General features: G+C 37.6%; 2 protein-coding genes across 4 annotated transcripts; one reads left to right on the top strand and one right to left on the bottom strand.

Annotated features, from left to right (window-relative positions):
- Nucleotides 1-63: 63 nt before the first annotated feature.
- pdk3a (pyruvate dehydrogenase kinase, isozyme 3a) lies at nucleotides 64-11252 on the top strand. 3 transcript variants are annotated; one of them, XR_013771744.1, is made up of 12 exons: nucleotides 64-417; nucleotides 2707-2848; nucleotides 2951-3022; nucleotides 3485-3669; nucleotides 3750-3839; nucleotides 6192-6269; nucleotides 6449-6525; nucleotides 6616-6717; nucleotides 6817-6924; nucleotides 7020-7133; nucleotides 8649-8862; nucleotides 10668-11252. XR_013771744.1 is itself a non-coding variant. In XM_079259641.1 (12 exons), the coding sequence occupies exons 1-12, from the start codon at nucleotides 315-317 to the stop codon at nucleotides 10676-10678; spliced, it is 1203 nt and encodes a 400-aa protein (XP_079115767.1). In that variant the 5' UTR covers nucleotides 64-314; the 3' UTR covers nucleotides 10679-11252. The 3 variants fall into 3 exon arrangements, 2 of the variants coding, with proteins under 2 accessions (XP_079115767.1, XP_079115766.1); XM_079259641.1 differs by having other exon boundaries at nucleotides 8649-8769; XM_079259640.1 differs by having other exon boundaries at nucleotides 8649-8773.
- Nucleotides 11253-11254: 2 nt separating this feature from the next.
- pcyt1ba (phosphate cytidylyltransferase 1B, choline a) lies at nucleotides 11255-25229 on the bottom strand (the record flags this gene model as incomplete). Its single annotated transcript, XM_079259642.1, has 7 exons — nucleotides 11255-12922; nucleotides 14009-14197; nucleotides 15582-15724; nucleotides 15834-15912; nucleotides 16682-16833; nucleotides 16919-17035; nucleotides 25124-25229. Coding segments are annotated over 7 exons (1011 nt in total), but the record flags the coding sequence as incomplete, so codon positions are not given.

Here is a 25229-nt window from a genome sequence, read left to right as displayed (position 1 = left end):
TCCGCAGAGCGTTTTATTCTGAAAGGCATAACCGGAAGTTAACCTTTCCTTTCGGGTGACTTTCATGAGCGGATCTAATTGTCTAGAAATGTAAACCCAGGAAGCTGTATATCAGGAGCCGCTGTGTCCTTACCTTAAAATCGTATGGACATTAAAGTGTTGCTCTGGATCGTGTCCACTGTGGACGCCGGAAATGAGGACGCCGCGGAGAGAGAAGGACTGTCCGTGTCTCTGCCAGCATTCCCGGGGATGATATGCTTGTGTTTTTATTTTTGACTCACGTCACATCCAGACATCACCATTAAACTTTCAAAATGAGGATCTTCGTGTCTCTGTTAAAAAACGCTAACCCTAAAATCGAGTATTACTCCAGGTTTTCACCGTCCCCGCTGTCCATTAAGCAGTTTTTGGATTTTGGTGAGTCTCATCTTCAATGAGCGACTTGCTGTGATGGAAGGCAGCCACAGTAGGGGCCTCCTATCACCCTGTGTCATGGTTATAAGCAGTTATTGTGGATTTCAGAGGGCACATGAGAGGCCTGATTTGTTATTTATAGAAAAAAGTCTCTCACGAGCTGCAGAAACATTATACATCAGGTGCGGTGTGTTGAATGGGAGATCTCTAGGAGATCAACCATGACAGCACGAGTAGCAGCATGCAAGTGGATGGCCCTGTATGATGGCTTTTTGTTGTTGGCACACCATTGTATGCGTTTCTTTTCACCCTGTCTGGGTCAACAGCACGCACAGGTTTCATGCAGGGAATAAACACACCTCTTGTTGTCTGGCTGTTGTATAAGGGCTACTTGTGCTCTCACTTTTTACTTTCAGCTTTACTTTTACTTTACCTTTAAGTTAAACTGAGTGTTTGTACACCAATTTTAAGTGATACGTTTGTTTTGTTATCAGGGCACACCAAGTTGAAATGGCAGACTCATGCATGAGACTTGAAACACAAGATGACAAGATGACACTCAAAGCTTTTCTTAATCCTTCTGTGATTAAACAAAGACTTGTCTGTTATGTAATATGTCCTCACAGCTGGTGATTGGATGTGAACAACAGGGACTGTGAGACACTTGTTGAGTAAAGAGTGAGTCGGTCATATCTAGACAGTGATGGGGGGGGAAAACAAGGTGTGATTTTAGGATGAACATCTTGTGCTCGTTGCTGTCACACAAAAGTATGTTGTGGTATCGTTACCATAGTTTTTCCATGACAAGCCTTTTATTCATAGTGGTAATGCAGACTGTTTCATCATAACTTAGGTCTTTTTGGATCACTTAATCTTAAATCTACTTTTGCAATCAAGGCTTTCTCTGTTGGACTCACGTTGATGCACTCTGTGCAAAAGTTTTACTGTAACAACACATCCTCTTTGTTTACATTAGCAGAACTTGAAAGATGCAGACTTTTCTTTTACTGTGTTGTTTTTCTTTCTCTCTACAAAGTGTGTGTGGTTTATGTGGGAGTCCTCACATGCACACATGAGAAGCTTGTCATGTGAATACAGTGTATTGTAAACTTCAGTAAGGTCAAGTTAACGATGTAGAGTGAGGTCACCATAATACATATAACAAAAGACGTTTCACCACAGTGTATCTTTTCTTCTTCTTACTTCTTACACCACAGTCGCTCCGACCTTCTGTGGCTCTCCAGATTTATGATTTCCAAGGATAGTCTAAACTCTGGAAGCTCACATGAGCAGATTGAACCGTAAGGTATTAAGTTAGAAGTTGGATTTGGAAAGCAGCCGCAGCTTGCAGAGAGGAAGGCTATGACCTTTCTTTCTTTTTTTTTTTTTTTTTTTAAAGAACTCTACATAAGCATCCAAGCTTAAAACCTCACAGTTCTTACTCGTTTTGATGACACAAGGGCATTCATTATTCTCATTTCTTTGGGCCATCGTTGCCCAGCAGCATCCCAGTGGTCGAAAACTACTCTTGACAACTTTGTGTTCAGCCCTGAGCATCAGGTGGCTGTTTTTGGCTTTATGGTACTGCACATTGCCTGTTTTGGATTTGCACCATGGCTGATTTATTAATGAGACTCAGTAGAATTTTATTGCAGAAGATAAAGGAAAGACTAAGAGATTTACTGTGCAAGAGGTAAGATGAGAGTTAGGATCAGACTGACTTTTATTGGCTAAAGAGAACTCAAAGTAGAGACAGGATGCAAGACAGATGCCCACTTAGCCTTGATTGGTGTGAAAATTCAGCAGTACCACCATGATATTTAAAATGACATGATTTATTTCTTGCTTTATGTAATTTCTATTTTTATTAATTTAATTGTTTCACACCTCTGATTGTCTGTTGCCTAAAAGGCTGCATTTTTATCTCCTGTCTGTGTAAGCCCCCTCCCAAAAACAGACTAACTTGGCTCTAATTGGTTAGCCAGTTGGTCAACAATGGTGAAGCCCAAAATATTTGCTTGTATGTGTGTTCAAATGAAACTCAAGCGTGTCCTTATGGTGAAGATACCTGCAGCTCATAGCAATTTAGACAGATCAGTAGCTATGCAGCTGGTGGGAAATTGTCATGCTTGTGTTGCCATTTAGTTTCGTATCTTTTGAAACTTTTTACATGAACAAAAGCAAACCTATTTAGCACTGAAAGAAAGAAACTGCACCCAGACATCAAAGTATGTCCTTTTCAAAGATAAAAATGCCACAAATACCAATTTTTTTAAATTTCTTTTGTTTTAGGAAGAGAGAATGCATGTGAGAAAACCTCCTATATGTTCCTGCGTAAGGAACTGCCGGTGCGGCTGGCTAACACCATGAGAGAGGTCAACCTTCTGCCTGATAACCTGCTCAGCCAGCCCTCCGTCAGACTGGTTCAGAAATGGTGAGCAGTTGTGTGTGTGTGTGGCTGCCAGATGATAAGGTTTCTAGTTACAGTGTTGTTAGGAAGTAAAAGTTGACTTTTGCCCTCCTTTTGCTTTATTAGGTACATGCAGAGCTTCGTGGAGCTGCTGGATTATGAGAACAGAAAGCCAGAGGACTCTCACACTCTCAATGAGTGAGTCAATATTGTCTTCATGATAAAACTTAATGAAAACTCACTGTACGAAATGTAAGTTTACCAATGTCAACGCAGCCAGCTGCTGTAAAAGAGTCCCGTAGCGCATCTAGATCTCTGCTGACCGCACAGGTAACACTGTGTGTTTATACTATAACAATGCCTGTCTGATAAGCAGCATTGCATGACTGATAAACACAGACATGAACTCGGCCTACCTGATTAGTGAAGTCCAAGAATTGTTCAGCTCGCTTGAAATGAAGCCGCATCACCGACATTGATACTCGCTCTCACAGAGCCCTTTGTTTGACCCATAATAATAAGATGAATACAAGAGGGATTGGAATAACTGCGGATATAAAAATATGTGAAAACGTGATAATTACAATACAAAGATGCCAGTTCAATGGCAGCCTAGAAAGAATAACTTGGTTTTTCCTTTTTTTTTCTTCCTTTTTAAAGTTTCCTTGAGGTTTTGATTGAGATCCGTAATCGCCACAACGATGTGGTTCCAACAATGGCTCAGGGCGTCATCGAATACAAGGAAAAGTTTGGCTTTGACCCATTCACCAGCAGCAACATCCAGTATTTTCTTGACCGCTTTTACACTAACCGCATATCTTTCCGAATGCTCATCAACCAGCACAGTGAGTGTTGAATGCGCATCTCTTTTGGCTTTCGGTCTGTTTTAGATGCAGCTAACGTTCATTTCTGTGTTTGTGACCAGCTCTCCTGTTTGGTAACGATATTAACCCAGCCCATCCAAAACACATCGGCAGCATCGATCCCAACTGTAATGTAGCAGAGGTTGTTAACGGTGAGTTTGCAAATGATAACTAGTAATGAAATGAAATGAAAAATACTTTATTATTCCCCAAAGGGAAATTCAATATTGTAGTATGTAATAATTAACTTGAGGAGGTCTTGTTCCGAAGGCTGGTGGCTGTTGGCAGGAATAATCTTCTGTATCTTTCGGTCTTAGTCTTAAGACTTAAGACTTAAGTAAGGGGAAATGTCACACACTATGAAAGTTTATGTTAAACCAGACCTTTTGGAATTCAATAGGCATTAAAAAAAACTTTTTTTCCTGTGTTGTAATTGTCTGGTGGCATGCTTGCATAACATCTACAATGTTATTTTATCTTTTAACATTTTATCTTTTTTTTTTATCTAGTATTTAGGTTATAACCTAAAATCTAACTTAAAAATCATAATTTCTGTCTTTTTCACAAGTTCTGCTCTTTTCCTTCCGAGAATTGTGTTTGTGGCTGTTTACTGGAAAAGATGCATGTGAAGTTGGGCTGCAAACAATGTGACTTGGTGGGCCTCTTACAAATCTCTTCCAGATGTGTATAAAGCAAATGCAAAGTGTTTGCACGTGCATATCTCAGCACATATGTTATCTGGCATGACCGTGCAAACGTTGTATCTGCTGACCTATTGCAATTAATTACATTTGAGATTCTAAGTTTAATTAATGTTTTGACAAGTTTAGTTTATAATTTAATCTTTAACAGGTTCAGAGTAACCTTAAAGAAAAGGTTTGGACACCCTGCATGGTTAGTTTGTACTGAAACCTCCACTGGCAAGGACAGAAACTTGAAAACACATAAGTTTTGTACCTTATTAGGAGTTTACTTCTTATGAGATTGGTGATTTTCCGTGATGGATCATGGTAAAAAAAAAAAAAAAGATAAAAACATTTCGCTTCTCTCTCGAGTTCATTCATTGTGCATTCTGAAACATTAAGGATCAATAACTTGTTGTAGAAGCCATCTTTTTTTTTTTTTTTATCATTCAGCTGTTTTAAAGAGCTGTTTGGTGTTGAACTAGAGCAGAGTTGTCCATCTCTGGCCCTTGAGGGCCACAATCCTGCAGGTTTTCCTTGCATCCCTGCTCCAAAACACCTAACTCAAACTAATGAGCCATTATGCAGAACTTCATAGACTGTTTGATGCATTTTATTTGACTCTGGTGTCTTGAAAGTTGGAGTACAGTGAAAACCTTCAGGACAGCAGCCCTCGAGGACAGACTTTGAACACACCTCTCCTTGAGTCTTCTCGATCCACGCTCCCTGTGCATCACAAGCCCACATAATGATAGATCCACCTCTGTGCTGAGCAATGACCATGCACCATTTTTTCTCCAAACATACAATTTCTTTGGACTTGTTTCAAAACCTTTCAGTTTTGTTTGAATATTAGTTTCAACTTCTGATTGAAAATTTTGCTTGGAGGTATCAGAATCCCAGTAGAACAGCGCGCCACTGCTGCGGTTTGCGTTTCTAGCTAAACAAGGATTTGGATGTTGTTGTCAACCAGACCTAAGAGCTTCTGTTTCTTTGTGGCGTTTTTTAAGTGAGGAATTTTCCTATTTGATATGTTTTGATTTTTCTTTGTGTCCTTTTCTTGTTTTATGCGCAATAAATAATATTTGGTTTTCAAATTTTCAAAATCAGTCTCATTTCTCTTAAAAGCTAACAAAGGTTTGAGGCCATGATATGAGTTATCTGAGACTATTCATGGAGTTTCCAAGCTTTTGCATCATGCTACTTTTCTTTATCTTTCAAGTTGTACAAACACAAAAATACCAGATTAATCATATTTCTTTTTTAGAAGAATATCTAACTTCTTCCCTTTTGAAGAACAGATCTTTTTCTGTTTACAGTTTTGTGAGTTTATACAGGTGGTGTGCAAACATGCTACACTTTTGTTTTTTAACTAAATGTTTCTAATTTTAACATCTTACCTTAAAATAATAAAAAGAAAATCCTATAGAGCTGCTGCTTGGCAGTAAGTTAAAGCTTACAATCTTATATGAGGTGCTGGGGGTCAAAATGAACCACAGCTGCCTCAGCACATGTTTTTGTGCCTCAGTCTAATTGCCCTCATCTTTGATGATGACTGCTAGTTGACTCAAGCTCCTGCTAAGATGTTTCAAAGGTGATATCTTAGATATTTTTAGTATTTCCAAGAATTAAAGCTCAGTTGGTTTCCCCACAATGTTAGTTTATATCCATTCCAGCTGCATGGATAAGTGCTGCACTCTCAGCGACCCATGAAGGGACACAAACAACAATGGTGAGCTGTTTCAGGAAGCAGAACCTAAACAGCGGGCAAACAAAGCTTGATCTGCGCTGATTCATTTTGCTTTATCTCTTCCTCTTTAGATGCCTACGACACTGCCAAGATGTTGTGTGAGAAGTACTACTTAGCGGCTCCCGAACTCAAGATTGAAGAGTTCAACAGTAAGAGTTTTGTGCTGCCAAACGGCTGTAAAACTGTTTCTTTGCTTTTTTCTTTTTAGAGCTTGTGAATTCAGTACTCCAAATTTAGTTCTCGTTGCTATCTCATTACATTCCAAAGAACATGTCTAATTTTAGTGTGCTTAATTTTTTTCTACACTTTTTGTACTCTTTTCTTCCAGTGAAAGCTCCTAAAAAGCCCATTCAAGCTGTGTATGTGCCCTCACATCTGTTCCACATGTTATTTGAGCTTTTCAAGGTAAGCAGGGCTTCGTAAAGGTGCTCTGTGACTAGAATGCTGTAAGGAGTCCTGCTGATCTTAAGTAATGAACACTGGGGGTGTCTGCAGAACTCGATGAGGGCAACGGTGGAGCTTCATGAGGACAGTAAGGAGGGATTACCACCAGTTAAAGCAAGAGTCACTCTGGGTAAAGAGGATCTCTCAATAAAGGTACACACACAGATGTGCATTGTTATATTCATATTTAGTAATTGTTGAGCTTTTTATCTGCCTGCTTCAGTCTCTCCGTCTCTTCAACTCTGTCTTTAGATCAGTGATAGAGGAGGAGGAGTTGCTTTGAGGAAGATAGACAGACTGTTTAACTACATGTACTCAACTGCCCCGACACCAAGCCTGGAGCCAGGAGCTGTACCACTGGTACAGTGTTTAATATAAATTTTTTATTTTTTTTATTTTTACCTTATATGCTTTTTTTATTGTTGGTAAATAACTTTTATTTTGTGCATTCACAGGCTGGTTTTGGTTACGGTTTACCCATTTCACGGCTCTATGCCCGATATTTCCAGGGGGATTTAAAGCTCTATTCCATGGAGGGAGTAGGAACAGATGCAGTCATCTATCTGAAGGTAACAGCGCATGTTGTACAAATCTGCCTCTGAAAGACATTTGGGAATTTTTACGTTTTGGGGAATAGTCAATCACTTATTGCCTCATGAGAACATGCTGCTGTAGTTTAGCAAAGTTTAAGAGAGGGGACCAGGAGGTAAAGCATTTCACATATTGAAAGGTTGTGTTTTTATAAAGGATATAAAACTGTTAGGTAGTCTTTTCTACTCACAAATACTCAGCCTACTTGTCCACTTGTACCATAAAAAGGACTAACTGCATGTAATATGTTACTCATACTCATGTTACTCATAGGTAATCGCATAGAATAGAATAGAATAAAATAGAATAAAAGTTAGGTTTCAAGCCAGATCAAACATAAATTCAGGGCTAATTTTTAAAAATTTGTTTGATTATTTTATCATGCAAGCCATATCCCATGCTGACAGATAAAGTATATAATATTCATTCATTCATTCATTCATTATCCAAACCATTTAGTCCGATGAAGGGTCGTGGGGAAGCTGGAGCCTATCCCAGCAATCTTTGGGCGAGAAGCGGGTTAGACCCTGGACAGGTTGGCAGTCCACTGCAGATACATGAATATTGTTTAACATTTATAGGGCCTACATGTATATGCCAATAAAACCGTATTAGTGTAAGAATGTATGCAGAGGGGTCTATTTACAATCAGTTTGAATATAAAAATGAAAGGAAATTGAGAGCCATACGACAGAGGAGGGTGTGTAAGGGGATAAATATTTTCAGTATTGTCAGTATTTTTCCTGTTTTCTTATTCAAAGGTCAAAAATCACCATTGTATGGTGTGTCTATTAGATTATGGTGGTGTATGGTTTTCTTTTTTATTTTTGTTTCATTTTCTTCTGTTAATATGACGTATCCCAATGTAACAAATTGTAAATCGTGACTCTGCAGTATGAACACCTGTCTGTTAATAACAACAGATTTTTAAGAAGAAAAAAAACTATCAATGTAAAAAAAAAAGTAGCCCCGAGTTTAGGTTGAAAAATGGTGGTAATATAATGGATAATCCCAACAACCAATGGTGTGTCTATGTATGTATCTATGGGCTCTAGCACACAATTTCTTTAAAATTACAGTCCTCTTTTTTTTTTTTTTTTTTTTTAACCATTAAGTTTAATTATAATATGTAAAGGTGCAGGAATTTAGCAATTTATGATGGCTTAGTTTTTATATTAAGCTAACTGTGTCATTTAGCTTAGCTAACTTTTTTAGTTAGCTTAGCTGTGCTGTTGATGTATGTACTGTATGTAAACAAAAGAGCAAATGCAAAACAATTTGCCTGGATCTATTAAAATGTAAATACATGTGTATCTGAGTATCAGCTAGCAACTTTAAGACTTTCAACTCTCATACCAATAAGTGGAAATATGTTTAGTCATGCTAGCTGTTAGCTTCTTTAAAGCTATCTTCTGTTACATGCAGATATATCTAACCTGTGGCAGTAATTATGTGTATTCATTGGGTCTCATATTTTGTTCTCTAATTTACAGGCCCTGTCTAGTGAGTCCTTTGAGCGCCTGCCTGTCTTCAACAAGTCAGCGTGGCGGCATTACAAGACCAGCCCTGAAGCTGACGACTGGAGCAATCCCAGCAAGGAGCCACGTGATGCCAGCAAGTCCATATACAAAGCCAAGAGATAACTGCCCAGTCTGCAAGCTTAGCCTTCTGCTGGGAGCCAGAATGCCTGCACTCTGCGTGGAGCATGTACGCTGAAGCGTTGCCCTTGGTTGAAGAATTTGTTTTAGAGTCCAATTTGTTTTTACATTCCACTGGTAAAAAGGTTTATTAAATTTTTTCCCAATGGCAATAATCTTCATCAGCATAGCTTTCATTGTTGTGGCTCAAAACTGAGTTAGCAATGAACCTCATTTAGATTGTAGATCCTTAGTGTCCAACCCTAACCCTCATTTACAAATGACCTGTTATTTTTGGGAAATGTAGCTATATTTACTGCATCGCTGCAATCTCTTCCTCTGTTTCATGCAGTTTGGCCTGACTCAGCTTTGCTGACCAGGCCGTTGCTCCCTGTGGCCGAATAAGCCAGGCCCTGCTGATTGAGTGTTTTTGTTACCATTAGTAAAGGCTTGTATTTTGTTTCCTTCTTTCACAACACAGGCAGGGTCTGGGTTTGAGTTTCTGTGCGAATGCTAAGAGGATGAGGTTTCACTTCCTTCCTTTGGAAGACACCTTTAAGTGAATGCACAATTAGGCTAGTGTGCCATTCCATGGCAAAAGACTGGATTTAGTTGCACTTTTTTATGTTTTAGTCAGGGAAAATGGAAAAAGAATACTTATAAATGAGTCAACATTTTTGTTTAATGTCAATGACAGAACGCCTTACTTAAGATAAGCTTAAGGTATATTTGAAATTTGAAGAAAAATGCCTTGAAGGTTCAACTGGAACATGAAACAATTCATGAAGGGAAAAGATAAAAAAAATAGAAAAGGAGAAAGTTGTAATTTGGTTTCTATTTTGTCTAGCTGTATTCTGATGATAGCTAGCTACCCAGCTAGAGACATTCATTGTTTCTGCTTGCAATCCAACTCTATGTCGTGATGTAAACAACTATCAAAGGACCAAATGAGCATCTCTAACATGCTTAGGAAATGCCACCATTCCAGCATTGTCTGCAGAGTATCTTTAATCGCACCAGCAAGATGTATTGTATAATCTACATAGAAGGGAATGGACCTATTACATCTAACATGAGATACAGCTCTGCATGTCTTCATTTTACCCATCTAACATGTTGCTGAAAACCTGCTATGATGGATAAACAACATGCTCATATCTGCTTTTGGCTTTGTCCAATCCAATCTTGCATCTAACTTGTAGCATAACTAATCCGTACAGTCTTCTGAATGAGTTTGAACAAAGTTTTTGAATTTGTTTTCTTAAAAGGGAATTGATTCCTAACAAGTCTTAAATTAGTGGCAATTACTGTTTGATATTTTAATTTATGAAACTTGAAAGAAGATGTAACACAAGAGTAATCATTTGGGAAAAAGGTCATCATTAAAGTAACTTCAGGCCCTGCGAATATTGTATTAGATCAGAGGTGTTCAAAAGGCCACAGTCCTGCAGGTTTTCTATATATCAGACACCTCACACACCTGACTTATATTAAATGGATCCAGCAGCCTTCAAAGTTCTGCATAATGACTCTTTAATATGAGCCAGGTGTGTTGGAGTAGAAGTATATGCGGAAAACTTGCAGCATTGTGTCCTTCAAGAACCGGAGCTGGACACCTCTGCATTAGATCATCCAATTCTGTCACATGGATCATATTCAGGGAATATCTAGTGCACTTTACTAACCCTTGCATATACATTTTGTACTTGAAAGCGCTTTCATACAATGAATTTGATCAAGAATTTATGATCAGGTCATGTCTTTTGTTTTTATAAAAGATCAGATTTTAATAAACTAAAGCTGGATCCTTCTGTTAAAAGCAGATGGTGGAAGATGAATTGATCTAAAGTGATTTCCTTTTCTCGTCTCCTTTAGCTTCCATCTGATGTGAAATAACCGAAGAAGTCACTGTTGAAAGCTTCCACATCCTGTTATCTGCTCACAGCCTATCTGTAATATTTCATCACTGCCAATGCCTTTGAAAACCTGCCAGTCTCTCCGAGTGACACTCTACCACACGTCTGCTGTAAAGGAATTGCTGTGTCATAGAATAGCGGTTAATGTGTAGGTAGATGGTCTCCCTGTAGACTCATCCTATACTCCACATCCTGATCAAGAAGACTGAGGAACTTTCCAAACTCAGTACTTGTTAACCTTCACTGTCAAAAGACTGTATTTAGGGTACTTCAGAGAATTGTACATGTATAACTATGAGTAGTGTGTATGCTCTATCTACAGTGTGGAGTGATCTCTGTGTTTTCCATCCCGCTGTATATCCAGCTTAAATGATGTATTTGTATGCATGACGTCTTCAGTGTGGAGGCAGCCATGCAGAGATATGCAAGTAATGCAATGTTCACCAAAAAATTGGAAAAAAAAAACCCGACAAGAGTCTTATTATTATTATGATTCTGCAAGAGATCTACTTACAATACCAACTTACAATAAAGAAAACTGTGTGATCTACTTACATTCTCTTATTTTTTAATTCCCATGTCAAGCCATTTAAACATTAAAAAATAAAAAAGACATTTCCAAAGTGTTTACATATAGTGCAGATTAACATGAAGTGCATACACAATTAATACATTAGGGTAGTAATAGGGCTGCAGGAAGAAAGAATAGTTCATTCTCACCTGGATGTAAAAACTGGTACTTGTATTTCTAATAATGGCAACAAAAACAGAGCAAATGCTCAGACTCTTGACAAGCTGATGGTTCATCTTGGATGACTTCATTTTCTTTTTACATATTTCAAGTATCATCAGTTTGTCAGGTTATTATTGACAGTGGACATCATATTTCAAGGAGTCAGAGAAAATCTGCCTGACAGTCCATGGAAGATGGAAAACTGTGTAGAAGAATGGAGGAAACATTTATTAGCTGTGATGTTGAAGGATTAATAGATTTGTTCCACTTTCGGTGAAACTGATTACATTTTAACTTCAGATACATTTGAAGAACTCAGTTTACGTTCAACAAGCTCACGTTAAGGCTAATTTTTTGTCCTCACAATTAACTCTTTGAAAAACACGTATTTACCATATTAGCTGCTGTATAAGCTTTAAACTTGGATCCTGTTATTTCAGAGCAGGACAAAGAAATGCAAGTGTTTATCTAATGTTTACAATGATACTTGTTTTCTAATCAGTTGGGGTTTCCCTGGGAACAGGCAGGCCATTTAGACACTAATATTTATATAAGTAGTCAATGATTATGAGATTAAGTAATTCCTAAAGTTCACATTTCATGGCAATCATTTATGCAAAAAAATGGTGTAAATTAGCACAGTGTGTAAAATGTAAAAAGGTTCAGCGGTGGTGTCTCCTCTGTTGTTCTAGAGGGTTTAGTGTCCCTCCTTTAGGTTTTGTGGATCATTTAAGCACAAGATGTTGCACCTATGTACCTACCCACATGCCCATCCACGTCTATCGATTAAAGTACTTAAGATAAAACTTCACATCTTAAAACAAAAATGAACCACTGGCTAAACAAAACAGAAAAAATAAACAGTGCAGTGATATTATAAGCAGGCTGTTGGAGTCTCTTATCAGTGCTGGACAATCCAAAGCAAGTCCTTTGGCAGATTTTTGCACAGGGTTCTTGTCCTTAGAAACGGAGGGATAGAGTACATACAGTCAATCAAACCTCCTTATCTTCCTTCCTCTTCCCTCCGTTTGCTTGATTGCTCTGATGACAGAAATGGCGATGGCTTCTTTGCTCTGCAGCTCAGAGCTTTATTTTCCCCTGATGACAGTCAGCATTGCAGATCTGCAACGTCCTTGAGGAGAACCGTCTCAGTTTCTGAACAGTTTTTGTAGCAGTGCGTACTTAAGTGTTTTTGTAAGGGATTCCCAGGCAGTGTACTGTGAGGGACGTGTGTGTTTGCCAGTGTTATAGTCTGTTTACTTCTCATCTTCATCGCCTTCACTCATGCTGCTCATAGAGGCAGATGCTCCTTTGGGGGAGGTAGGGGGTGACGGTCGCGCATTGTACCAGCGGGCTGGCGGAGACGGGGGGGAGGGAGAGCGTAGTGGGGACAGTTCCCGGGGAGGACTGTTGCAGGGGGACTCTCTGGGAGACAAAGCGTAGGACAGCATTCGGCCACTGCGTTCCTGAAACACTTGTTTCTGCACAGAAATAGGGAAAAAGACGAGGTGTGTCCATGATGCTGTAAAATCTCCACTCTTGTGAGGTCATACATCACATGCTGCCAAGCACTATCGCTTATAATGTCAACAATTTTTCAGGAGCACTAGTGTGTGTAACATTGTGGGGTTAATTATGATTGATACATTACCCTGTACATGATTTACAGAAGTTTTCCAGGCATTTATCTCCTGTCTAGGACGTTTACAATCCAGTCACAGAATGTAATGTTAATTCTCAGACCTACTGGTAAATCCACAATGAGTGATCCATGATAACATCATAATGTATCACATTTTGTAATTTTAAAAAAGAATTTTATCATTACTATGTTGCTGAAATCTCTACTTGAACCTGGAAATTATGTCAAAGCCACTTCCAATCAAATTGTCCACCTGTTAGAAAGCTTAATTTGATGGTAATGTCCAATCAGGAGCATCCAAAGATCAACAAGTAACAAGGGAGCATATGTCTGTCTGAGAAGAAGAAAATTAATGGCTGGAATAAGGCCAAGATGTTTATGATGCACTGTGGCTATGATGAGTTGTTTTTCTGTGGATGACAGGCGACTAGTTGCATAAATAACTGTAAATAACAAAAATACACCTGGAGGAAAAAAGTGTAAATATGTAAATAGTTTGGTTTGTGTGTTTGTTTCAATGCCAATGCATTTGTCTCCTTAAAGACAAGACTAAAAAATGATATAGAGATGATAAAATGCTTAGTCATTGTTAAGCTTGTCGTTTTTTCTACACATACTATTAGTAATACATTTGGTTTTGGTTTTTTACCAGGTTGGCCTTTATAGCACTAAATCTATCTTTACCTTAATTGTGCATCACTTTAGGCTCATAATCTGACATATGGGGCAATTCTGAAAAAATTATGTCTGTAAATTAATAGTACTTAGAAAGAGCTGAAGTTTTACATGTATTTTTACACAAATAAAAACAAATAACAGGCATACCAGAAATAGGTGATTAAAATGGTTTGATTAAAGGTTAAATACACCCCTAATACACCTTTTTTTTTTTTTTACACTTAAAATAATATCTGACTCTACTTACCCAAGTCCCATCTGGTCCAAATAGTTCTAGAAAGTTGCCAATAAATTCTCTAGATTTCTCTTCCCATTTCTGAATGAGGTCATGGCTTTTCTCCTCCACACGGTACACAAAATGTTTGCTCTTTTCTTCAACGGTCCGAACTTTTTCCTTCATGCGATCCACTTGGTTTTGTAACCGGTACTTCTTCTCCTGAGGGGAGAAACATTGAGGAAATAAGAACTTGTCAAACGCTAGTTTTACACCCTGAATAATCCAGATGAGGATTAAGGTCAAGTTTTCTTTGGTGGCGTGGAAAATTCATCACTACAGCTTTGATGCAAAGTGCCTGGTGACTAATGTAAATGCACTTTTCAACTTTTACTATTCAACCCCGTCCCACGAGGTCCACAGTCCTGCAGGTTTTCAACATATTCATACAAAGACACACCTGACTCAGATTAATGAGACGGTGTGCAGAAGTTCATTGGCTGTTGGATCCATTTAATTTGGGTTAGCTATGTTGAAGCAGAGATACACTGAAAACCTAAAGGGATGCTTTAGGGGGCATAATCTAATCCAATGTTAATCCAATACTCTTAAGCAGTTTAGAAATATTGGGAAAGCCTTTGTGAATGGGAAGAATCTTTCCTATCATGAAATCTGATGATCTTCAGATAAGTCACTATTACAGGCAAGCAAAATCTCGCCAAATATTAACACAAAATACAGCCATACTTGCCGGTTGTAGAAGGACCTCCTACTTTCAAATAGCTAATGTGAAAAATGCCACATCCATAACAATCTTACTGGGAACTCAATACAGAATCACACTAACAAATTCTGGACTGTTCATATCCCAAAAAATCACAAGAAGAGCATGATAAGCAGCTTTTCAAGGGGTAAAGAACCAAAACATAAGTCTGCACTCACAGAAATCTCTACTGCTCTTTAAACATATTTTAGTCCATGTCTGCTTAAAAAAAAAAAAAAAAAAACACCTTCTACAACAATAGTATGTGGATTTTTGCTAAACTTCTCAGGTATGCCCACCAACACCAAATCCATCCTAACAACTGTTGAACATGGTAGTGGGAGCATCATGATTAGGGGTGTGTCATGGGAGTAACTACACTTTGGGAGAGGTATTGGGATGCAATAACAATCAAAAGCTAAATGTAATGTTTGGAAGAATGCTGACTTATCTCAACTTTTACATGGATTTGGCCATCATTGATGTAAAATTTTGACATATCGAACTATTTTATAAGAAATGGCTAAACATTTCCTCCTTGTCGCAGCAGATACTAAAAAAACATTTTATGGAGCTTTTGCTGCAGATTATTTACCTTTTCAAGTTTCTATTATAAAAGATAACTTAAAATGTTGAGGAAATGCATGAGAGGTAGAGCAATTTGTGTTTAGACAGCTGGTATACATCCATCATAAAGATCAGGCAAAACATTTTGTAGTACAGGGTTGAACATATCTTTACATCCACTACCAGACATCCTTTCTCATCTTAATCAGGGTTCATTGAAAGTTTAGAGACATTGTAACTGAAGTAGATGGGCTACATAACTGATCATGGCCTTACGTTGATGTAGCTGACGTTAAGCTCCTTGGCTGTGTAGCCTCGTTGAAGATTGCGTCGAGCATAGACGTCATAGTCTCGCACAATTCTGGTAATTATGTCAGAGGTTGAGATTCCCTCTGTCCGTTGCGTGGGTACAAACATCCCTGATTTGCACACACATAAACAAGAGGCAGAAGTATTTTGCTACTTGATGATCATTTTGAGATGAAACACAAAAAACTGATTTATTTAGCAAGGAGACTGCTCACTAACCTGCCTCCTTGATGTGTTTATAGACATCCTCACTTCCTGCAGAGGAGTATGGGATATCATCATGAGCCACAAAATCGATCTGAGAAGCAATAAAAGGACATTTATTGTATGGCAGACAATACTGCACTGGCAGGCAAACATGAAAAAGACAAAAAAAACAAGTGAACATTTTGTAATGGTGATATGCCTTAAAAGGTGGAGTATGTAAGATTTCCAATATTTTCAAAATAAATTAACTAAAAAAATAACTACAATCATAATTAGAAAGTTTTTTTAAACATGTAGGTTCCAGTCTGTCCATATTTGATGCATTATTAAATTATAAGTTTGATTGATGACAAAGACCCTTCTTAAATGTTTGCCTACCAGTAAAAAAAAAGTGCTTTTTGTCATTTGTCATTAATTAAACTTGTAATTTAATAACGCATCAAATATGGACAGACTGGAACCTACATGTCTAAAAAAACTATCTAATTATGATTGTAGTTATTTTATTAGTTAATTTATTTTGAAAATATTGAAAATCTTACTTACTCCACCTTTAAGCAGATCATAGGACGGAAGGCCTAAACACATTGTTACACACCCAAGAGCCATAATCACAAAGTAATTTATCTTATCAATAGAGGTCCTCCTAAAAATAATGATAAGAGTTCTTGAAGAATAACTTACAGCTAGTTGACTTTGTTGCTATGGATGACAACATGTCCCTGAACTATTATCACTTTATCTACAGGAAGGGATCTGTACATGCACTGTGTAATAAAATCAGCAATAATAAAATCAGCAGTAACAAAATAAAATAAAATAAAATAAAATAGATACTATAATTGATCTCATTTACAGACCTTGTGTTTCTCTAGGAACTCTGGCGTGAGAGTCCAAGGTGCATCTCTCAAAACTTCATCCACATAGCGGCAGTGTCTCAAAGCCTCGTAGCGTTCGTGTTCTGTCATGACCGTGAAGCCTTTGTATTTATGGGTCAGCTCGTCGCTGCACACTGAGAAAACCCACAAAAACATACATGAGGCAAAAATAAATCTGATCAGTTGGACAAATGGATTGATTTCAGAGGTTTGTCTGACCTCCTACGATGAGATAAGTGTTGGGGAATAAGTTCTTGGCCTGCATGAGAGCACGAGCATGCCCAGAGTGGAACAGGTCAAAGATGCCATCTGCATAGACTCTGACGGGCCGGTCCACTGAAAATAAACAGCACAGTCACAAACAATAAGCTCTTAGTGTCCCATTAAGCCACAACAGGGAAAAAAAATACAAAGCTCTCTCCTAACATGAATTCAGAATCAAGTGTGTCAAGTAGAAACAAAACAGAAAAAGAAAGAATGAAGAAAGTTGTCATCAGTAATGGTGACATGAATACAAATTAACCAGGATATGTTGGTATGATAAATACCATTTCAAATTTTCTAGAGTTTGTTCCTTTTCACACTTATAATAGACTGAATTATACATTAACATGCACAAAGTCTTGAGGTTCTTACGATAAGAATAGCCTGTCTAAATCACAGTTGGAGATCAACTAAACTTACTAAAGAACAAACCAGTGTGATGCACTTTAAAGACCAGCACTATGAAGCAAGTACTAGCAGGTCCAACATATCCAGGGTATCTTCCAGTAATCTGGCTTAACTAACTCAAACAGTTCGTGTTCATGAACAGGAACTGTTCATGTCACTTAAAAGTTTATATTTATAGCAGGATGAAAGCAACATACTATCGCCAAAGCCACATTTTTTTTTTTTTGTTCAAAGTCTTTTTATTGAAAAAATATTGTTAGACATATTGTTGAAAATACAATATTCATCTTTTTTTTTTTTTTTTTTTTTTTTATAAACTCCCCAAAACAAACCCTCCCACCCTGTTGCACCATTAAAAAAAAACAAAAACAGAAACAATAATAATTTAAAACATAAATTACTCGTGAGATAAGTGACGGATCTACCTTCTTAATCTGATCCAAAATAGGTTGCCAGATATTGAAGAACTTATTAACGCAGCCTCTTAGAGAGTACCTTATTTTCTCTAGTGTTAAATGACGAAAAAGGTCCATAAACCATAATTTGAAAGATGGAGGGTGCTTTTCCTTCCACTTAAGCAGTATAAGCCTGCGAGCAATAAGTGTGGCAAAAGCAATTGCTATTTTATGTTTTTGGCTGCTGATAATGCGTGGTGAAATACCAAATATTGCAGTTTTGGCCTCAGCTACGATATTAATCCCAAATGCATCCGATAGAAATTTGAAAATGGATTGCCAAAATTGTGCCAGCTTTGAACAGGACCAAAACATATGAGATAATGTTGCAAGTTCGGTTCCACAACGATCACAGTTAGGATCCAAATCTGGTTTAAATTTTGCCAGTTTCACTTTACACCAGTGCAATCTATGAACAATTTTAAACTGGATTACCCTGTGTCTTAAACAAATTGAGGATAAGTAAATATTATTTATAACAGTTTTCCAAACGTCTTCAGAGATTACAATTTCAAGTTCCTCCGCCCATTTTCGCCTAACACGATCCAGTGGTTCCAAGTTATAAGAATTAATTGCCGAATAAATTTTACCAATCAGTCCCTTGGAGCGAGCATTCAGATCCAAAACTGTTTCCAGGAGTGAGTCAGGCGGTCGTGAGGGGAAGTAACTGAATGAAGTAGACACAAAACTGCGAAGCTGAAGATATCTGAAGAAATGACAATCATGTATTTGGAAAGCTGTTTTCACTTGTTGAAACGATGCAAACAGTCCTTTGACAAACATGTCTTTCAAAGTCCTCAAGCCATGTGTGGCCCAGATAGTAAAGGAGTCATCAATAGTGGAAGGCACAAACATATGGTTTCGTGCAATAGGAGCATAAACTGACATATTATTTAAACTGAAGCTCCGTCTGAATTGTGCCCAAATCTTAAATGAATGTTTAACAACAACGCTTGTGGAAAAATTACATAAGGGCTGAGGCAGAGGTAATCCTGAGCACAGCAAAGAGTGTAAAGAAGTAGATCTGCATAACATATTCTCAAGTATCAACCATTTAGAGCCACCATTATTTGAAGTCAAAGACCAATACAACATTGCACGGATATTCGATGCCCAATAGTAATATTGAAAATTGGGAAGTGAGAATCCTCCATTTTCTCTGTGTCGTTGTAAGATATTTTTGGAAATGCGTGCACTTTTTCCATTCCATATAAATGATACCAACTTATCTATGAGTGAGAAAAAAGATTTTGTTAAGAATATGGGCACTGATTGAAATAGATATAAAAATTTGGGTAAAATATTCATTTTAATAATATTTATTCTTCCCCCTAATGACAACGGTATAGTATTCCAGCGTTCAAGGTCCTGTTTTACTGAATCTAGTAGTGGAATAAAATTTGTTTTGTACATCTGTTTGTATGTTTTCGTAATCCAAACTCCAAGATACTTAAATTTATTTTCACTTAATTTAAATGGGAGTGAACTTAGCATACTTTGTTGAACTGCACAATTTATGGACATAAGCTCACTTTTCTGCATATTAACCTTATAGCCTGATATTTTTCCAAAACCATCCAAAAGATCAAGGAGTCTTGGCAGGCTTTGAAGTGGCTCAGACACATATAATAGTGTGTCGTCCGCATAAAGGGAGACTTTATGTTCAAAATCACCTCTTCGTACACCCTTGATAGAAGCATCACTGCGTACAGCTGCTGCAAGTGGTTCAATTACCAGGGAGAATAATAAAGGGGATAGGGGACATCCTTGCCGGGTTCCACGTTCTAGAGTAAAAAAGTTTGAGCGATTGTTATTTGTACGGACAGCAGCCACAGGGGAGGAATATAAAGTACGGATCCAAGATATAAACTTCACACCAAAGCCAAATTTTTTAAGGGTATAAAAAAGGTAATCCCACTCCACCCGATCAAATGCCTTTTCTGCATCTAAAGAAAGAACCACTTCTGGTGTATCGGGTGGAGTGGGATAATGAAGAATGTTCAAAAGCCGGCGAATGTTAAAAAATGAATATCGATTCTTAATAAACCCCGTTTGATCATCAGTCACAACAGTAGGTACAACAACTTCTAAACGACGTGCTAATATTTTTGCAAAGATTTTACTATCAACATTTAACAATGAAATAGGCCGATATGAACTACATTCTAATTTACTTTTGCCCTTTTTATAAATTAAAGATATGACAGCCTGTCTAATAGTTTCTGGAAATGTGCCAGCATTTGAAGACTCTTCATATAAAGAAAGCAAAATAGAGGACAATTCCTTTGTGAAGGTTTTAAAAAACTCACTTGGGAATCCATCTGGCCCTGGAGCTTTTCCACGTTGCATAGAAGCAATAGCATTTGTTAATTCTTCTTTGGAGAAGGGCCTCTCCAAGTCTTGGGCAGATTGATCGCTTATAGTGGGAAGACTAAATTTACTAAAAAATGAACTAAACAACGATTCATTTCTTTTGGACTCAGAAGTATATAAATGTGAGTAATATTCACCAAAACATTGATTGATTTCTAAAGGATCTGTTAATTTTACCCCATGCTTATTATTAATTGCAAGAATAGTTTGGTCAACCTGTTGCTGTCGCAACTGATGAGCCAAGATTTTCCCAATTTTTTCACCATGTTCATACATTTTATGTCTAGTTTTATTTAGAAGATTTTCCGTTTGTTTTGTAGTAATCAAATCAAATTCAGTCTGAAGAGCTATGCGTTGTTTGAACAGCTCAGGAGAAGAAGAATGGGTCAGGGCTTCATCAAGTCGTAAAATATCATCTTCAATCCTTCTGACCCGCTCTTCTTGAGCTTTTTTTACTTTAGCGCTATAAGATATAATTTGGCCTCTGAGATAAGCTTTTAGTGATTCCCAAATCAGACCAAAGGATATTCCTGGAGTTTTATTACGTATCAAGTATTCATTTATTTCTTTTGAAATAAATTTGACAAACTCATCATCAGAAAGCAAAAGTGTATTAAATCTCCAAGGTCTATATCTGCTGCCTGAAATTGGCATGTTTAGAGTCATCAACAACGGTGCATGATCTGAGATCACTATTGCCTGATAATCGCACTTATTAACTAGTGAGAGCAAATTATTGTCAAGAAAAAAGTAATCTATTCTAGAGAATGTCTTATGAACTGGCGAGTAAAAAGAGTAACTTCTATGACCAGGATTTCGAAATCTCCAGACATCAGTCATTCCATTCGTTTTAAGAAGCTGGTTAACCACTTGTGATGATCGAGTTGGATGCATGCTTTTAGGTGAACTACGGTCCAGTGAACATGATAGTACACAATTAATGTCACCTCCCAAAATGAGATGATGTGTATCTAAATTTGGTATTCGAGAAAAGAGTCCAGTAAAAAATGCGCTGTCATCCCAATTAGGAGCATATATATTTGCAAGGACAACAGGAGTGTTATTTAGTTTTCCCACTACAATTACATACCGCCCATTTAAGTCTGCTTCAACTTTTGACATAATGAACGGAACTGTTTTTTTAATTAAAATAGCTGTACCTCTAGATTTGGAATGAAAATTTGAATAAAAGAAATGTCCCACCCATCCGCCTCTAAGTTTAGAATGATCAAAGGTAATAAGATGGGTTTCCTGGAGAAAGGCAATGTCTGCATTCAGCTGATTCAGATGAGAAAGCACTTTTCTACGTTTTACCAGGCTATTAAGAGACTTAACATTCCAGCATACAAAATTCAGCTGGCATATATTGGCTGGAGATGTCAGCAATGGATTAACCATGAGTTTTGAGATGTATAAGTTTTGACAAGATTATATTCAGTTGAATCAGAACATACCTTAGGAAATCCCATCACTACTAAAAATACACAAAATAATTGCAATATAAATGGTGCAACAAGTACCCACCCCAAATTGTCACCAACAAGAACATGGTGACAGAGCAACCCTTTACAACAAAATCCACACATTGCGTGCTTATCAGAACTCTAGCTTTCCAGGTAGGTCCGCATAAAACTAAAGTAACAATGAAAATAATAAAGTCTTTTGTTTTACCAAAGTATAAATGAAGAATATGTGTTTTAGGCGTTCAAAAATCAAATAATAATAGGAATACCACGGATATAATGGCAAATAGAAAAGAGGCAGAAAGAAAGAAAACAGTGCCCCAGCAACGCAGACATAGAAAATTTAAGGAATATAATTCTATAAAGACACAATCAATATAAAGAGTCCGAAATAATATTAAAATCAAAATGGGGCAACTTTACCAGTCATTATAGTCTCTTTCTTTTCACATATTTTCCTCCACGTACATCTTGGCTTTCGCTGGATCTTCGAAAAACTTTTCCGTGCCGTTATGTGTGATCCGTAGCCGGGCAGGGTGGAGGAGCCCGTAGCGTATCCCTTCTCGTCCGCGGAGAAGCTTTTTAACATCATTAAAGGCCAATCTGGCAGGGGCAACACTTGGTGGGTAATCAGGAAAGATAAAGATGGTTGAGCCGTTGTAACTGAGTGGACCAGCTTCTCGTGCACGGCGAAGAAGGTCGACACAATCTTGGTAATAGTGAAGTTTTGCTATGATAGCTCTTGGTTTGCCGTCTGCTCTTCTCCCCTGTAAAGTGCGATGAGACCTGTCAATCACCACGTCCTTATCCATTTTCAAGGCATCTGTTAGTAGTCTGGACACTGAGGCAGGTGCGGACGAGGATGCTTCAGGGACATTCACAATGCGAATGTTAGACCTCCGCATACGCCCCTCCATGTCTACACATTTCTCCTGCAGCGTTTCCACAGTTTTCTCCAGTTTGCAAACCTTAGTTTGTAAAGTCGTGATGTCGTCCGAGCAGCCAGAGAGCCCCCGCTCTATATCTGAAATAGTTGTCTTGACAGTGTCCAAATCCGACCGGAGGGCTACCGTGTTGTTAGCAATTTCCTCCTTGACTGAGCGGAGCTCTGCCTTGACACCCTCGATCTCACTCATAAGCACTTTTGTCACTTCCCTCTGGAAAAGTTCAGTCATTTCAGTTTTAATGGATGACAACAGTTCCACTTTCAAATCCGCCAGGTTGGTTTGTTCACTTTGCTCGGACAACATGCTAGCCGTATCGCTTGGTTCTTCTGACCCAGACGGTGCGCTAGCATTAGCTGCATTGCTAGCCGTGTCAGGCTTCGTCTCTCTTGATGAGGCCTTGCCTATGTATTTGTACTTGCGCAGGTTAGTCGCCATTTTCCGAAGAGAAAGCCGTCCCATATGATGCAATGGTGTCTTAGATAAGTCCGTAGTGTTTCACTCTTAATGAAAACGCCAAATAAAAAGACCTAAATTCAATTTATGCGGAGCTCACCGAACACACACCCTACTCCATTGCTTGCTCGCTAGCGCCCCCCCTAAAGCCACATTTTAAAAATGCAAAAAACAAATAAAGTACCATATAGTGAAATGATCAGCATCACTCCCATTAGTAAAAATAGATTTAAACATTCACAATTGAATATTTAATTAATTGAATGTGCTCCAAGTTTATTCCTGAGACATATTTGGAAAAATTCTATCTCATTCAGATTTTTGTAAATGCCAAATTCAAGTTTAGGTCAGTAAGAAATGAGAAGCTACTCATTGCATCAGTTGGGGTTAAATAACTTGTTACCAGCTGAAAGATAGAGTAGGAACCACGTACCAATTTGCTTTGTTAAATCAATGTGACAACTTTATTTTGGCCAGGCAGTGGATAAAAATATTTGAAATTCAGTAAATCTAATGCAAAAGTGTGTCCAGGTTTTGACTGGTCATATAGATGTTTTTTTTTTTTTAAATTCTATTCTATTCTAATAGTAATGGTTGGGTTAAAAGTCTTGATGTCTTTTTGTTGAAATGGTGCCACAGAGAAGCAACCAAGTAAGTGAACTGACTTTTTTTTTCCAGAGCAGAACATAAAGTTACCTCACTAAGCCACTAATCCTGTTTTGTAGTGATTGCTTCTGGTGTACATGATACAGACAGACTGAAGCCTCTCTTTTCTAAAAAAAAAAAAAAAAAAAAAAAAAAAAAAAAAAAAAAGGCATGACAGCAGGCTGATAAATGTACCTGCAGAGTATTAGAAACAAAATCCTCTGATCTAATGAAAACAAAGATTTTTACATTGCAAGATACAAACCTAAAGCCTGCTGCAACAACAGGAAACCAAGAACCACCAGTCTTCTTCTATACTGAGCAGGACAGACCTGAATATGGCTGGGGGTAATGCCGATTATCCATATAAAGGTGACTTACAATTGAGAGGGAGTCCAGAGTGGTTATAGCAGTGAATGAGTTTGCAACTGGGTTTTAGTTCAGAGGAGGTTAAATATCTGCTGGCACTGATCATAGAAACTGAGCAGTGCAGAGCTCAGCTCGACCACAGGAGGGAAAAACCATCCAGCCTGCGATGCATGAGCTCAAATATCTATATTTGTGTTGTAAATTTTCCACCTGACTATCAAATGGCTTCATTTGAGCAATTCAGTGTGTACATGCAGCAGCAAAGAGCTGTTTAACACAGCCTAAACTGTGGAATGAGCTTCCTTTACACATTAGACAGGCCTCCACTGTATCTGCTTTTAAATCTTTACTGAAGACCCATTTGTTTAAGTTGGCTTTTTCTGTACAATAAGTTGACTTTTTAGATCAGATTTTATTTCGATTGTTTTAATTTGATTGCTTTCATTTTTTTGGTTATTTTTAGATGACTGTAATTTTTTTTTTAAATTATCCTCGTGTATGTTATTTATTCTGGTTTTTTTTTAAACCCCTCATAATGTGGCACTTTGGTCAAAATTGTTGTTTTAAAGTGCGTTATAAATAAAGTTGTATTGTATTGTTTTGTAGTGTATTGCTTACTTCAACATGTGAAGTGCTCTTCAGTGTTTTAGCATCACAAATGGTATCAGCTTAGCACACTTGGAAAGTAGAAGTATAGATGTTTAACCAAATACTGAGTTAAAAATCTAAATATCAATATATATATACATAAATATATATATATATATATATATATATACATAAATATATATATATATATATATATATATATATATATATATATATATATATATATATATATATATATATAAATACTGCAGTATTACTGCAGTATTAATATACAGGATACTATATATAGCAGTCTGAAAAGTTTCCACTGGTATAGCAGTAGCAGTAAGTAGAACTTGAGTTAGCCGTACCACCTAGCAGAGGCAGTATCAGTGTAGAGGTAGTACAGTGTAAAAAAAAAAAGAAAGAAATGTGGATGAAAGTGACAAACAGGTGTACCTGGGGTGCCTCTGCGGGCTTGTGCAATGGTGAGCTTCTCATGAGGTGCGCGACAGTCACAGCTGGTCTCCCTGGCAAAGATGGCAGGCTCGGTGAGAGTCTGAGA

This window comes from Telmatherina bonti (genome assembly GCF_933228915.1).
Source record: "Telmatherina bonti genome assembly, chromosome: 20".
In the NCBI taxonomy this organism is placed as follows: Eukaryota; Metazoa; Chordata; class Actinopteri; order Atheriniformes; family Telmatherinidae; genus Telmatherina; species Telmatherina bonti.
Note: the sequence above shows the minus strand (reverse complement) of the source record. Positions and strands in the feature narration are given on the sequence as shown.